This window comes from Cryptomeria japonica, chromosome 11, assembly GCF_030272615.1.
Source record: "Cryptomeria japonica chromosome 11, Sugi_1.0, whole genome shotgun sequence".
Taxonomy (NCBI): domain Eukaryota; kingdom Viridiplantae; phylum Streptophyta; class Pinopsida; order Cupressales; family Cupressaceae; genus Cryptomeria; species Cryptomeria japonica.
This window is the reverse complement of record NC_081415.1, coordinates 262149828-262166465: the sequence shown is the minus strand read 5'-3', so window position 1 is coordinate 262166465 and position 16638 is coordinate 262149828. Positions and strand designations below refer to the sequence as shown.

The 16638-nt window shown below is 37.6% G+C and overlaps 2 protein-coding genes across 3 annotated transcripts in view; both read right to left on the bottom strand.

Moving 5' to 3' along the window:
• Positions 1-1137: 1137 nt before the first annotated feature.
• The window catches only part of LOC131069703 (protein DJ-1 homolog D), a 65626-nt gene continuing 50125 nt past the window's right edge, over positions 1138-16638 (bottom strand). The window contains exons 3-5 of the mRNA XM_058005230.1: positions 2306-2746; positions 1693-2055; positions 1138-1582 (exon numbers count right to left, since the gene is read on the bottom strand). Of these exons, the coding sequence (XP_057861213.1) occupies positions 1394-1582; positions 1693-2055; positions 2306-2746 (993 nt within the window). The 3' untranslated portion in view covers positions 1138-1393. The remainder of the gene's footprint in view (positions 1583-1692; positions 2056-2305; positions 2747-16638) is intronic.
• On the bottom strand, positions 4819-6342 carry LOC131069704 (uncharacterized). 2 transcript variants are annotated; one of them, XM_058005231.2, is made up of 4 exons: positions 6091-6342; positions 5842-5990; positions 5331-5731; positions 4819-5222 (listed from the first exon to the last, which is right to left on the bottom strand). In XM_058005231.2, exons 3-4 carry the CDS (start codon positions 5718-5720, stop codon positions 4974-4976), a joined length of 639 nt encoding a protein of 212 aa, XP_057861214.2. In that variant the 5' UTR covers positions 5721-5731; positions 5842-5990; positions 6091-6342; the 3' UTR covers positions 4819-4973. Both variants share the same exon structure in this region, with proteins under 2 accessions (XP_057861214.2, XP_059069844.1).

Below are 16638 nucleotides of genomic sequence, written 5' to 3'. Positions count from 1 at the left end.
TATGGTAGGAGAATTATGGTAGGAAAATTATTATATTTTGTCACAACCTTGTAGTGCTTCTGGGTGCAAACACAATTCAAGCCTATTTGAGAGCATTCACACAACTTAGAAGGGAAACAAGTTGACCCAAAAGCACCTCAATGATCTTGTCCTTATTTAGTACAGTTGTTGCCTTCAAAGTAAGAAGGTGGAGAGCATTTTGCGTGACTCCATTGACTAGGATGAAATTGACCCTTATGATTGATGGATTTACGATGAACAAGATGGTGTCCTTACTAATGAAGATCTTGTTGAAATGGAGAGAAAAACAGCAGAAGCAGCAAAATTGAATGCAATGTAGGGAAACAAAGATTCTTTTAAAATAATCTATCATCATTTTGATACTGACTTGCCTTCTAGTTTGAGACCTAAATAATTAAATTACATTGGGAGGTGAAAGAGGAAGATGTAGATTGTTTTAGTTGTTTTTTCATTTTGACATACCATCACATGTAAACAATTATAAATTTATAATGCTAGTAAACATTTGAAGCTATGAAATTTTAAATTTTGAGAGTTGTTGTCTTTCTAGAATATTGTCCTTCATAACATAAAGAGGTTGGAAGTCGCGGTCAGAAGTCATAAATTTCTTCGAATACAAACTAGAAAGACGCCTCAGTCTTTCTTGAAACCTTCCAAACAGATGAAGATAATCCAATAAAGGATTGTCTATTGTTATATCTTTGATATGTTCAAATTGATTGCTGTGAACAAAACTAAAAAGCCAGGTCCTAGAATTCACAAACTATAGGAGTTTCCTCTTCTTCTTACTATAGGAGTTTCCTCTTCTTCTCCGTAAGAATTTCTTAATTCTTTAGATAAAATTATTTTATCTAGTATAGAAGATAATCCTTTTTGCATCATATCTCTTTTGAACTGGAGCAATTGTGATGTAATCAGAATTACCCCGATATATTGCCAACGATGGAAACTCTTTAAGGATCATATGGCATGTGTAATGTTTGAATTATGTCAAATTGATAGTCAAATTAAACTTTTATATTCTCTAAATGCATTAATTTCTTTTTCTTCATGTCAGTTTTTTTTTTTGGCCGAGTTCTAAGTCCTAATAAAAAAATTTAGCTGCAAGTCGAGTCATTGAAAGCAACTCATGACCTCACACAAAATTTACCAAGCAAAAAAGAACTTATATCAATTTAAGTACCTGCAAGTTCCCCCAGAAGTATTTAAGATGAACACATTCCCAAGGGTCAGGGAATGTGTTCTAAATTCTAATTACTCTAATGCATATCAATACAGAGTTCCATTACATATTAAACAGACCAGGTCCATACATCTAAGCATTTTTGCACATACAAACTACAATTAGTTCTCAGTTAACATGAGCATCAGCTCAAAATGATACACTGATTCCTAACGACACCATAATGTGGGAGATAAATTCAGGATGTGCAGGCCAAGCTGCTGCTGTCACTAGATTCCCATCTGTGAAGCATTTAGTTATTGGTTCTGGTTCCAACCATTCAGCACCAGCAAGCAACACGTTAAGTTTTACTGCTGGATATGCTGTACACCTTTTTCCCTGTAAAACAACATTCCAATACTTCAAGACACTTTCTAAGCACATTTTCTCATGATATTGAACAATGGCATAAGTAAAGTTGCCATTGTCTGCAAAAAGACTTGAGTTACCTTGAGAATGTTTGCTGCTGCCAGTATTTGCTGCCCATGACAAATTGAGGCAATTGTTTTTTTCTTTTCTTCAAACAGCTTTACAATGGATAAAACCTTGTCATTTAGTGCAAGATATTCAGGAGCACGACCTCCAGGAATTACCAAAGCATCAAAGTCTTCAACCTTGACATCCTCAAAATTGGCATTAAGCATGAAGTTATGGCCTGGTTTTTCACTGTATGTTTGGTCACCTTCAAAATCATGGATAGCAGTTGGGCATGTGTCTCCAGCATTCTTGCCAGGGCAAACAGTCTTAACATTGCAACCTAGAGATTGCAGAGCTTGGAATGGAACCATTATTTCATAATCTTCCATGTAGTCCTACCAAGAAAAGGAAAACAGGATTATACAAATGTCAAGGAGAGATGAATGGACAAGAATTTCATTTGATAGACAAATACGTTGCACTTGTGCTTTAGAAAGTCGTACAAAATGCCCAACCAGAGGGAGTAAAACCAAATCAAAACCCGAAAGAGATCACAAAGTTCTAAATTTTGCAAAGCCAAAAAATTTAATTTATAAATTCCATCCTCGGGCACTGATACAAAGAAACAATTAAGTTAATGCCTACCCCACAGAGAAAGAGAACATGTTTCGCTAAGCCAGTAATCTCTCCTCCCAGTGCCTTGAAGAAAAGTCTTATAAACTCAGGGTGTCCTGGCCAAGCTGCACCAGTGATCAAATTACCATCAATGAAGCAGGCCGATATTGGCTCTGGTTCTTTCCATGCTCCCCCTGCAGCAACGACAGCAGGTTTTACAGCAGGATATGCAGTACACATTTTCTCTTTTAACACACCTGCAGCAGCAAGAATCAATTGTCCATGACAGATAGAAGCAATGGGTTTGTTTGAATCGGAAAACTTCTTGACCAATCTAAGAACAGATTCATTCAGAGCTAGGTACTCAGGTGCCCGTCCTCCAGGAATCACCAACCCATCGTACATCCTTGCATCAATGTCATCAAATGTTGCTGTCAATTCAAAATTGTGACCTCGTAGCTCTGAATAAGTCTGCAAATGCACAATAATCAGAGCCTAGTCAAGATCAGATATTCAAATTTATCAGTTCCTTGTGTCGAGCAGATATTCAAAATTTAAATCCTAACAGGCAGCTTGAACACTATCCAATATCCATGTACATGACTTTTGATTCTTTGAATACAATGAAATTCAACTTAAATGCCTTATATAATTTCCAGTGCACACAAAACCCCCCATTTTCCTGTCATTTTATGAACTTATAGTTCTTCTAAAGATCTCCCAAGTTTCAACAAACAATGTAAAATCACAATCATCTTATTGATTTATGTCCCAGAAGCAAGAAAGGTAATATTTTCCACGTCTACAGAAGTCTCAAAGAGTATGTAATTAAATATTGAGCGGGAGCCACATGTTTAATGTCCATTAGATAGTGTCCAAATGTTGTCTGTTTAGCCCAGAATTTTACAGAGGCTCATGTATAGTGTAACAGGAAATTGATGTCTAATAGAACCTCAACAAGGAGAATTTTTTCTTGCATGGGAAGGAGGCAAGATGAATTTCAAATAAGCTTATCAAGTAAAACCAATCACGATTATATCATTGAACCAATTGAAGGAACTGATATGCACTTATTAGAGGAAGGCATCACCAACCTATATTTCAAATCATATCATGACAGAAAGTAATCGGATCAGAGATTAATTCACTTGGAACAGATCTCCTCCAACTACAAATGCATAAAGCTTATACACCATGTAGGAAGCAAGATCATATGTTATCCAGTACTTATGACTGTAATCATAAAAGAGCCGTTTACAAAAAATAAAATTCTACCAGGTTAAAAGATTGCCAGAATATATTCTTTGATAAGGTTTGCCAAAAAAGCAGTACAGAGGTATTTATGTACAACATGTATCTTTGAAACTATACAGGCCTTGCATAATAAAGTTCAATCAAAGAAACGGGACTCGGACTCGGCTCGGACTCGGCAAGGCCGACTAGGACTTGGACTCGGGACTCGGCGTCAGACTCGGCTCCAGACTCGGCTGGACTCGGGAAAGTGAAAAACTCAAGAAATTTAGAGATTTTTAAAGATTTAAAACTTGTTTCAGACACCCTTTATTGAATACACCTTAAAGACACAAAAACATCATTAAACTCGGCTCATTTGATTACATACACAAGTATACATCAATCAACATAAGCATAAACGCAAATTGTAGCTGAAGAAAATAAGAAACATAGATATATAAATATTGTCAAATGTATACAATATTACAAAACTCATGGAATAAAAAATCCATGTCATCATATGATCATCATCAAATGTTTCATACAAATACCAAAGGTAAATAGTAAAACTAAATACAACTACAAGTGTACAAGCCTATGGCTGAGATGGCCATGCACCCTCTCGCCCTGGCCCCCTGCGAAGGCGTTTAAAGTAGGTGCTGGATGATTCAGCAGCCATAGTTGCTCCCCGTGACACCATGCCATGCTCACCAACATCAGGAACGGCTGTGTCATGCTCACCAACAACAGGAACAGCTGTGTCACTCCGAGTCTCAGTATTTCCTGTCTCTGCTCGTGTTCTCTGCTCCTCCTCTGCCATGGCTACAGCCTCAGCCTCTATATCTACCTGGTCGATCCAATCAATGTCATCGTCACTAAATATAGCTGTAGGAGTCCCAGGAGCTGTCTGATTCTCATTGGCCCACTCTGCTTCAAGATCAACCTCATCTAGAATGATAGGAGACATGTCAACTGTTGCATTCTTTCTCATTCTCAGGCGGAGGTTGTAGTGAACAAAGACGAGATCATTCATCTTCTCCACAGATAATCTATTGCGCCTCTTGGAGTGTATGTGCTCAAACATACTCCAATTGCGCTCACAACCTGATGCGCTGCATGGTTGGCTCAAGATACGAATGGCCAACTTCTGAACATTTGGTGTCTCTGGGCCAAAAAAGTTCCACCAATGATCTAAGTTTGAAATGAGAAAAATAAATAAAATCAGTCTCACTCATGAACTCATTTAACAAGTTACAATATAGTATTGAATAAAACTAAAATTAAGCCTAACAATTTATTTTTACCTGGCATCGTAGTTGTTCTAGCGTGTTTGGCAACAGGACGAGAGAAGGTCTCCCCTTGTGCATCTGAGAACATCTGTAGCTCTCGAAAAAGGTCTATCTGAGAAATACTAGCAGGTCCCATCTTCTCCATGATTGCATATAGCCCATTAAGGACCTCCGCATCAGCCTTGAAAGAAGGGATAAAAACGGAATGTCGGATTCAGATAATAGGCTGCCGCATGGATGGGCCTATGTAGCTGATGATGCCATCTCCTATCAATGATCTCCCAAATGGGACCATACTTGCTCTCATCTGCTCCATAGACGAATTTGATGGCCTCCTTCGCCCTATCCATGCCCTCATATATATAGCCCATTGCGGGCTTATCTCCATCCGCAACTCGCAACAAAACCACCAAGGGCTTAACAAACTGCAAAATTGAAAATATTGTGTAATTTAGAAAAATGAGCAAATAAGAGAATACATATAATAACTTATAAAACATGAAGCTAAATTGTAGAATTTATAAAAAAATTACCTTCACTATCTCATCACAAGGGACCCAAAAGCCTTGCTCATCAAAAATGCAGTCTGCCATCTCTATCCCTGCAGGGGTGGTAGCATAGGATGAGGAAGACCACTCCTCACCAACAATCATACGTCTCAAGGCAGGCTTAGACCTAAGCATGGACTGCAATGTGAGGAAGTTTGTGGCAAATCTTGTGATTCCTGGACGATGCAACTCCTTCTGCTCTGTGTATTGTCTCATAAGAGTCAACACCCATGAATGATTATATACAAATTTGCAGACATTTCTTGCCCTTTCTACACATCTCTTGACCCATGGGATTTTTCCAATATCCTCCAACATGAGGTCAATGCAATGAGCAGCACATGGAGTCCAAACTATAGATGGGTGCCTCTCCATCAATAGTCTACCTGCAGCAACATAATTTGTTGCATTGTAAATTGTAATTAATGGAGGTACAAACTACAAGATAGTAATTAATTTGCAAACAAAATTAGTTTGTAATCAAAAGTTTACCCACAGCAACATAATTTGCTGCATTGTCGGTCACCACCTGTACCACGTTCTCCTCACCCACATCTTCAATCACCTCCTCTATCTGCTCACATAGGTAGGTGGCATTCTTGCAATGGGTGGAGGCATCAATGGACTTGATGAAAACGGTGCCCCCTGAAATAAAAAAATTAAGCTAGGTCAATGATCATTCAATAAACCATTAGATAAAAAATAAAAAATTAAAGACTATATGAAACTAAAATTAATCAATCACCTGCAGAAGAAACAAGAAAATTAAGGAGAGTTCTATTTCTCCTATCCGTCCAACCATCAGTCATGATGGTGCAGCCTTTAGTGCTCCATATGTGGCGTTGTTCATCTAAATCCTTTTTCACATCATCCACCATTTGAGACAAAATGGGTCCCCTCAAATCACTCTCACTAGGGGCTTTGAACCCCGCCCCGCATATGGTAATGGCATCAACCATTTGTTGCCAATAAGGAGACCTGTCGCAAAGAAACTCAATGAGATAAGTATAAAAATTCAATGAGATAAGTTAACTATAAAAATTAAAACAATCAAAGTTATCAAACATAAAAGTAAAACATTCACTTGGCTACAAAGAATGGAATACAGCTGTAGCTCCAAAACCTGCCAATTGCCATTTTAGCAGCATCATGGACCTCCTTGTTCCAACCCATGCCCTCAAGCGACGGTTGGGACCCAGGAGTAGTGCGAGGCACAAAGAAGGAATCCAACCTAGATTTACGAATCCTAGGTCCAATGGTAACATTCCCACTATGACTACTAGTGGTAGGAGCATGAGAAGTGGCGGTGGCAGTGGCACTGCCACTTATAGAAGCAGAAGCAGAAACGGAAGCACCAGCAGTAGCAAACTGAGTGGGACGATATGGAGGTAAGGAAGAAGGGCCTCCAACACAACCTAACTGTGTCCCTCTTCCTAAAACTGTCTCTCTCCCAATGGCCGCTCGATCCTCCTTTTGTTTCTTTTTTCTTTCAATCTCCTCAACCATTACATAACAATCACGTATGGCCTCAGACACTGCTTTTGGGCATGGTTCGGCATCATGTCCACGCACACCAGCAATATGGTATTTCAGCCTATATATACCTCCAAGGAATATTGTTTTGCAAAACATACATTTTGTTTGCCCCTTTCCTTGCCCTGGAAAATCCTCATGATATTTCCAAGCAGGGTCCTTTCTCATGGGGGGTCTAGAAGCTGAAGTAGACATTTTAGGATAGTTTTGTGAAAGTTGAAGCTGAGGCAAATAATAAAGTGAAGTTTGCTGCAATAAAACATTACAAATACAAAATAAAATTAATACATACATTCAAAAAAACTAAAGTAGGGTTTGTAAATTTTTTTTTTAAAAAATTGTAGGGTTTGTCAAACCCTACAATTTAAAAAAAATAAAATTTACAAACCCTACATACAACCCTACATGGTACAACTACATACTACATGCTACATACAAATTACAAACATACAAAAGATCTTGCATACAAGAAAATATAAAACTTTCAAAATAAATAAATAGAAAATGGAATTTTTGCATATAAGAAACAAAATAATGTTAAAAAAAACAATCTTACCTCTTACAACAAGCTTGAAATGAGCTACAAACTCTTCCTATCCAACTCTTGATGCACCAAATCAAAACACAATGCAGCTCCAATGTGACAAATTGAAGAAAACTAGAGCTTCCTCCTTGCTGGTTTTTCTTCTATGCACCCTTGTTTTTCTTCCCAACTCACTTTACTCTTCCTTTTTTTGCAAGTGAATGAAATAAAAGTCACTTTTAGGGTTGGAAGACATTTAACATAAAAAAAGGGATTTAAAAAAACTATGCAAATTAATTTTTTTTTGTGTTTTAAACCATGCCCACGCCGGCCGAGTCCGAGGCTCGGGACTCGCCGAGTTTGGCGATTTTGGGCCAAAATCGCCAACTCGGCGAGTCTGGCGAGTTTACTCGCCAGACTCGGCCGAGTCCAAGTCCGAGCCCCTGGGACTCGTTTGGCCTGACTCGGACCCGGACTCGCCGAGTTTAGGCGATTTCGGGCGAGTCTCGTTTCTCTGAGTTCAATGCAGTCTGCCTCTTTACTCTGCATCTGAGGAACATTCGGAATTGATATGTAACGAAGAAAAGAAGCATATTTTCTAATACTGTTTTTTCCTTCAATTGATTGGTTGGCCTTCAGCTTCAATGTCACAACTGATAGGTGTGTCTCTTCCATCGAATTCATCTAGGACTTGCACCCAGCATCATCCATTTGAGTGCACCACAGCCAGAGAGTTAGATGTGGTATTTTACCAATTCCAACACTATCATGACTCTTAAGGATTTGAATCTTGGACTCACTTTTGGCAATTCTGTGCTTTTAACATTTGACCTCATCCCATTAGATATATTTTCTTGTTAACATAGACTGCTTCTTTTGGAAGTTCTGAGCTTTTGTCATTTGAGTGCATCCCATTAGACATATTATCTTGTTAATGCAGATTGTTTCTTCTTAAATATAAATTATGATTGAAAACTGTTCCTATCTCTTGAAGTCAATATTTTATGTGCCGCTGTTCTCACAATTTCAAAACAATTTACGAAAAACTCACAGCCAGGAAAAGCTAAACACTGCTAACTTGTGTCCTTGAACAAACTTTTATCTATCTAATAATGCTACTTATTGTGTTCTCATTCACGGCTAACATTTGAGGGCCATTTGAACCACCTGTATTATAGGGAATCAAGACTATAGTCACTTAGAAATGTGAGAGAGAATTTAGAGAATAAGAACTATGAAGGCCTATTCTCAAAAGCATTGTTGTGGAGACAATGATCTACACTTGATTGTATAGTGTCAGAAAAAAAAAATTGTCGTGATGATATTTTATAGATGCAGATTTCCAATCAACAAAGCCATGAAGGCTGATCTTGGAAACACTGTCATAGACACATTTTCATCCATCTCCTTTCAATATGTTTGCCCAACAGCAAATCCATCCTCTCACCTTTAAAAAAAACAGTCAGGAGCTTGTGAATGCCCAATAACCAGTCCTTACCCAAAAGTTGAGCTCCACAGCACTACCTAATAACACAAAACAGTCCTCAGACAATCCAAACAATGCAAGATTACTCCCAACACAAAGAATATCTTTCTTGGTCCAGAAACATGAGGAATCTGCAGAAGCTCTATAAGGTGCACAACATCTCCCATGTGTTCCAGAATTGCACAATCACTAGCCAAAATCCTACCTTTGCTCAAAAAGAATGAGGAAGAAATGTATATAAGTGGGATGCAAGGAACATAAATGAAGCTTCCGTAGTACAAATGATAGCCAAAGGTATGTGACTTTGTGGTGAATAGTTAGTTGTTGGTGTGAACATGGTATATTACCTAACTAGCTTCTTATTAGGTCCTATTCCCACTCACATAGTTAAACATATTAAGGTCGATCACTTTTTGTCTCATATTATAATATGACACTTGTCATGAGCTACGTCTATCCCATGGTTTCTTCTAATGTTTCGTCCTTGTCTTTATAACAAGGGTTTCTCATTATATATTTTACTAGTTTAATTTTATGCATCTAATGAATTCCCTAGCTTCATAGCATTTCCATTGCTTCTCTCATGTAGAAGGTTGTTTTGGTTGCAACTGATCCTCGCACTACTATGGGGTTAATCATCAACTCTTACATGGTATCAGAGCTTCAAATCTACAATTCCCTTCCATCTTTTGGGAGAGTTTTAGCCAAGAGCTTTCATGCAGTACATCCTAGTGTGAAAAGGACCTCACAATTGAATTCAAAAGGCTCAAAAGCCTATAAATCAAATAAATTTCAATAGGGTTCGATGGGAGAAAGAGTTTTTTCTGGAGTTTGCAATATTCATCGTCAAAAATTCAGCATCCTTTATCGAGCATCCACCATCATTGAAAGAGTTATGCATTGTGGAGGGCTACATAGTCTTTCTCTTTTTATCCTATATGGGAGAACACTAATGGTACATTGGTGACAAAAGTAGTTATTGGGAAGTCATGTTGAGTCTTTCCTTCTTCAATTTGTACATATTTCTTCACATATTTTCTCTTTTGTAGAGAGGTTTTTGCCTATGGGTTGTTCTCCTTTATTTTCTCTTTTGTACGTAGACAGGTTTTTTCCTATGGGTTTTTCTCCTTCACTCCATTTGTGAGAGATTTGTTTATACATGGATACCTAACATGGCCTTGTAGCTGAGACCCATCCTTGAACCTTTCCATATTTTTTCAAACTCCCTAAGCTGCACTTAAGTGATGGTGTTAGTGCGAACATGGTATATCACCTAACTAGTTTATTATTAGGTCCTAGACACACTTACATACTTAAGCTTACTTAGGTCATTTACTTTTTGTCTCTCATATCATAGGATTAAAACATTTGTCATTATCTTAGTCTATCTTAGGGTTTCATCTATGTCCTTGTAACAAAGTTTTCGTCATTGTATGTTGTTCCAGTTTCATTATATGCATCTAAAGAATTCTCTAACTTCGTAGCATTTCCATTGCTTTTCTATTGTGTGGATGTTATTTTGGTTGCAAATGATCCTTAGGCTGCCATGGGGTTGATCATCAACTCTTTAATTAGCCGCTATCTCCACCAAGATTCCCTCCCACCACAATACGAGGACAGATTTCCAGTAGTAAAATATCATCAGACTTAAAAACAGAATGCTTGCCACTTGTCTTTTGGTGATGTTATGGACTCCTAAATCTTTTTTAGGACGCACTAGGTTTTCATAAATAGAATGGTCTCATGCTTTATGCTTAGCTTGTAAACTCAATTTGCTTGTAAAGAGAATATCAGTTGGATGCCAACCTCAAATAAGTAACATAGATAAGATGAGATATCCCTTTTAGGGATTAACTGCAATGAAGTATTTAATGAGATGTGTTTTAAAAAAATTTAAAACCATGTGATGTTTAAGTAATGCAGACAAAATTGTGTTTTACCATAATCAAGTTTGTGATGCACAGATAGGACATACATTTGAATGCTTCAATACAAATCAAGATAATTTAATCACAGCTTTTGAAAAGCATGCTAAGGGATAAGGTTCAAAACTATAGATGAAGATAACCAACAGAGAAAACGAAATTTGCAAAAATGAAGGAATACAATCTCCAATTGAAGTTGAACATAGGCTCATTTTTGTCAAACAGGCCAATCAATGAAAGAATGAATTGAATGCTAAAAACACTCTAATATATATACTGTTATGAAATAAAATGTTACCACAAGCAAAGCAAAGAAAATCAGGCTATGAACCATCATATAAAAAACAGACAAAGCTAATGGTTACTGTGGCAGGAGCGGTCATTCCATAAAAAGATAAAGTGATTACATGCTTGTGAGATTTGCAATACCGTAATCACTCTTCAACAAAGCTTTGGTATAAGTTCACATACGGTAACATGTCAAAGCATTGCTGATTAAAGAAGCTGAGAGGACAAGGGAAAAAACAACAGAACAATGCAACAACAGTTTAAATTCCAAAGAACGGGATAGGGATGTTCAGAAATATAATGGAACTATTTCAACACAGGAAATCTAAAACAATAGTTCCTTGATCCATGATAATTGATTAATATTCATTTGATGGTACATGATGATAACAGGAAACTGATATTAGATAATCTCTGTTCATTTTGGTTTTAGAGTTTGGCATTAATACTGATGAGAGAACCTGTGACTAGCTAAAGCAGGCTTCTACAAGATGTTTGATGGCTTGAGAGCCCTCCTATGTGCACTTGGATGTTTTGAGGTAACTCATACAAAACACGGCTGTGGAATCCCGAATATGGTTAGGGATCCACCACATGAAAAATCCACTAAGAAGGTTAGTGGTGAACCTTAAACATCAAAGATGAAAAGTAAACACAAAGACATATTATGTGCAAAGATGTTGGTGCTAAAGTTTAAACCGTAGTTTAAAAACTTGTACTCGGCAGCCCAAAATTTTGACTCGAACTCAGCAATTGGCAAGAACTCAGCCCCCCCAAAAAACTAATACATTTCAATATCACGTAAGTCTATTTTGATCATCAATTTGTCATAATTCAAAGATTATATATGACCCTCAAATCAATAAATTACATAGTTCCACATTGTCTTCAAATGGGGGGACCAAGGGCTTGGATTTGGGGACAATAGGGGAACAAAAGCAGGTGAAGTATCTAGCGGTGGAGCCCCCAAGGGAAGCGAGAGGCGGCACCTCTCACAAGATCCAAGGGAAGCATTAAGGCATTTAAGATGAGCGAACCTCATGGCACATGCCATATTCCATTATTTTATCACAATATTTTCAACTTTTCTCCAACACCAAGTTCTCGATATTTCTAACCAAATCTTCACTTTCAAGAACTAACAGTGATGCAAGAGAACCTGACCAGTCTAAATGATGACGGCTAAGCAACTGAAGAAAGGAACCAGGAATATCATTGTTCTTGGAATCTTTTCAAACATATGAACTTCCAAATCCTTCTCTCAACGTCAGAGACTCAAAACCTTCTCTTAGCATATTTTGTCACTTGAATGCAAAAGACGTCTTCTGTTGGGCAATATAAGAGAATAAAATGAAAATCATGTTTTTATATTTTGGTGCCAGGTGAAGTCAAGTGAGAAATCCACAAGTCACCTCAAAAACTTAGTCGAATGACTATCAAAAAATTCACAAATCAACCTTGACTTGGCAAATGAGCTGCGTTGACTCAATGCAAAATGCAAAAACTATCACAAGTCACGCAGAGTCAGCTGACTAAATGAGTTTTCAATGTATGATTTAAACACACTTGTTAGTAATCTTGAATTGTCAAGGTTTCCTTAATTTATGGCTTTAGTTCCCACGAGGCATGGCACTGGTGTTGTAACCCTCATATGACATTTGTACCGACACCTAGCTGCATGAACATGCACATGAACCCACCAATAAATACGTCCTCCCCAATACACCTAAGGGATTGCACTCATATAAGTCCCACAATGTTCTATTGTGATGTTTATTGATAAATGTAGAGCAATGATGGAACAGAGTAGATGGATGATCTTTTTCTCAATAGTGTTGATTATGGGTTAGCTAGATCATGCACATTAACAGTTCTGGTGTGAAATATCCCATCCTATTGAAGATTGAAAACAAGGAATATTTGCTGTCCAAGTTGCGTGTTATGCGGTTCAAAGGTTTATGTGTTATGCTGATAATGTTTTCAGATTGTAATGATGACCAACACACTTTATATCTCAAGACTAAACAGATCCTAATTGATTCTTTGACTGAAAATTAACAAGAGATGCATATACAACTGTCTTATGTGGAAATAAGTCAAACTAGACTCAAAATCAAAAGTTAACAGCCAACTGACATATTGACGAACACTTGTCTCAAGTCCTCAGATAATCATGAATAATAGATTAATGAGATGCATTCCAAAACTCCTTTCTTCTTTATTTCATATGATGGACAAATAAACATTACATTGACAGCCTAAAGAACATTACATGGGCAACTAAGGATCAAATACATGGACTGACATTAATGATCAATTCTGAGGACACTCGGACTGCAACCAAACTCATACATTCAACTGACCATTACAATGGGAATTAACTTGTAAATGAACCTGGTGTCCAGCGCTGTGAAGAAGCAAGCAATATCATCTATCAAAGAGCCTCCAATCTGCAAGATCGAACCTCTTCCTATGTCGCCCCTGCTGCTGCAAATGGGAGGTCTGAGATGTCAATGTGGACTGCAGAAAAATACTCCAAAACCTCCTCCTAGCTGATCGCCCTTGACCCTAGAGTGGAGCGCTTCACTTGTTGATGTGTCTTGATGCCAACTTGAGGTGATATGAACCAAATCGATGGTTCACAATGCACAGGTTCGTTTCTGGCTTCAAACTGAAATGTGGCCGATTCTATCACCAAACCCTCTCAAATTATCACAAAAGAAATCGCCCTAACCTCTTGATGAAATCGCTGTCCTCCAATTTGATGTTTGAAGCTTCAATGAAGAGAGATGAACAAAATTGGGGTTTAGACCAGGCAGTTCGAACTTTACTTCAGACTTTGAATATGATCAGCCAGCATATAATACTCCTCCAATACTCCTCCAAGAGGATCGACTGCCCTTCCTTGACCAATTCGATATGCAAAAGACTCTAAATCTGCCAATCTGAAAATACATTGAATTCATCCACCATGGCAAACAGCAATAACTCGATATGCACAATTAGGAAGACTGAGGTGTCTCCCTCTCAACACAACCCCTCAGAAGATCTTTCACTTCCTCAGTTATGCCAACCATCGGGAGTTTCCGTTCCCAAATGATTATCTGCAAACAACCTTCCAGCTCCACAAGTCAACACAAGAAGAGATACTCAACAACTGATGATGAACAAAGAGTTACCTCCCTCTATTTATTTCTTTCTTATCCAGTCATATAACTCCTTCTAGAAGATCTCTTCTTATGGGTAGGTACACTTTATTATTATTTATTACACATTAATTTAATAGCACTTTATAAAATATTATTATATCATAATCAAATTGCACACATCTCGTAATATGTGTAATCTCCTTATAACGCCATAAAACCCAATAGACATGAAATGTGAAGCCATGAATCACTGCAACTCGACCCCCTAATCGATCCTCTTGGCCTAAGAGGGTCAGATAATAGGCCAATCCCGTGAAAATCTGAGGATTAAAGAGAAGGGGACATTACATGGTGAGAGACAGATAATTGTAGCAGCTGAGACAGATTGAGATAAATACGTCATATACCTCAGAATGATGCTGACCAATGCAGGTAAATGAAAACAGCACATGATGAGTCCAAGTGTAGGACATAAATTGCAGTCTGATGTAAGATGCAACAAAAGTTCCAGAGGGCCAGAGGGAAGGCCCACATTGGGTGCACTACATTGTAGTTAGGCAGTACCCATAATGAGACCCATTTATCGTCATCATTCAGTCATTGATGGTCATGGACAAGCGGTTGCAATGTTATGTGTCCTTACTGAAGATGGGTTGAACTTCCAAAATTATAATTACAGAAGAGTGTAGGGATATTTATTTTTACCTGACAAAGCTTAAGTGGGATCATATGCATGTATAAGAGAAGTATAAGAAAAAGTCATGTGAACATTCAAGATGGCAGATAGATAATTTCATGTGATGTAATGGAATACATACTCAACCATGTCAGCAAATAGGTTACTAGTCATAGGACAATAATTGGAAAAGATATATCAACCGTGTAAAGATTTGAGTCAAGATATTGTGGGCTGTGTAAATGACTATGGTTGGCTTTAGATTTATGTCATGAAAGCTAGAGTTAGAATAAAAAGGTATGTATAAAAACATTGAAAACCAAATGGAGTTTAATTCAGATTTGTGCTGTTTACTATTTATTTTTTGTTTGTATATGATAGTGTAAAGCCTCTAATTTTCACAAAACACCTTTAAAGCACTGCCATAAGTTTATCATTCCCAGCCTAGCTTATCTTTAGGTTATTAATTATTCAAATCACAACTATCAAGAAGTAAACCAATTGATTTGTATTCAAGTGGTGGAGTCAATAATAATAGCTAATGTTGGAAAATTTAGAGTCAACTCCAAAGCCTCATCTACATAATGCCTTAGATGCCAATCCAGATAAGAAACTTTGTGCAATGCGTTAATTAACAACAGAAAATGCCTTCCACAATATGCTTATCAATCCCTCGACATTGAAGCCACCATGTCTATCACCAGTGCTTCACCACCTTTAGCCTCATTATTAGACTAAATCCCAAGAAGAGGGAGCCACCATACATCATTAGCATCTCTAAGTGGAAAACCTGCCCCATAAAGCACCATCAAAACTCACTTTTTATTGATTCTAGTATTATTTTCTCAACCCATGAACAAGAAGCATACTCAGATCTTGTTAGGACTAGGTGACTATGTGTGTTGTATATCTTGCAAGTCCTAGATCTAATCTTAGATTATTTAATGTTTATAATATTGTAAATGATATGCCCACATGGAAAAGGGCATCCCACTTGAATGGAATATTGAGATTCAATATCTGAGACTCTCCATTGTGTCATTGGTTTTACGATGATTGTAAGAAGCCATTGAGTTAGAGGGTTACTTAGGGGACTAGGACTAAAATCTTTGACCAATTGTTTTAGAGTGTGTAAGAGGTAAGTGGTATAGTTACACCTACATGGAATGCTTTGGAGTTCCTTTAACCCACATGATCTTGCGTGTCAAACAGGTCAATCAAGAGTTACATTCTATTTGTGGAGAAATTAAAAATGGAGGTGGGGTGCATGTATTACATGGTGGGTGCATGAATTGAAATCTCCTTTGTCTATATATTAAGGGCCTGGGATGAAGATATGATGTCCAGTTTTTATACAAGTTTAGGCTGTGGAAATTCCTCTAGTTTCATAGTTTTTGACCTCCTATGAAGCTTGACACTTGATATTGTATTGTAACCGAAAGTTGCATGGACACAGATACAGATATAAATACGGATATGGTATTGGATACGGATATGGCCATTTTTTAAAACTCCCAATATGGATATGGTTGGATATGACATTCATAAAAAACACATACACATATTTAACACAATTTTCTAAGTTTTTGATTAAAGGGGTCAAGCAGGTTTTGAAGGGACTTGAAACCCTTTTTACAAAAAGATGCCGTTAGAGAACCATTAGTAAACCATCAGCAAACAGGCAGCCAAGACAACCGGACCACCAAGAAAGGA

Coding starts and splice junctions, on each gene's coding strand:
- LOC131069704 (XM_058005231.2), bottom strand. CDS start 5,720: ATGGAGAGGCACCCATCTATAGTTTGGACTCCATGTGCTGCTCATTGC. Junction 5,223..5,330: donor CTTGTGATGAGATAGTGAAG/GTAATTTTTTTA, acceptor TCAATTTTGCAG/TTTGTTAAGCCCTTGGTGGT.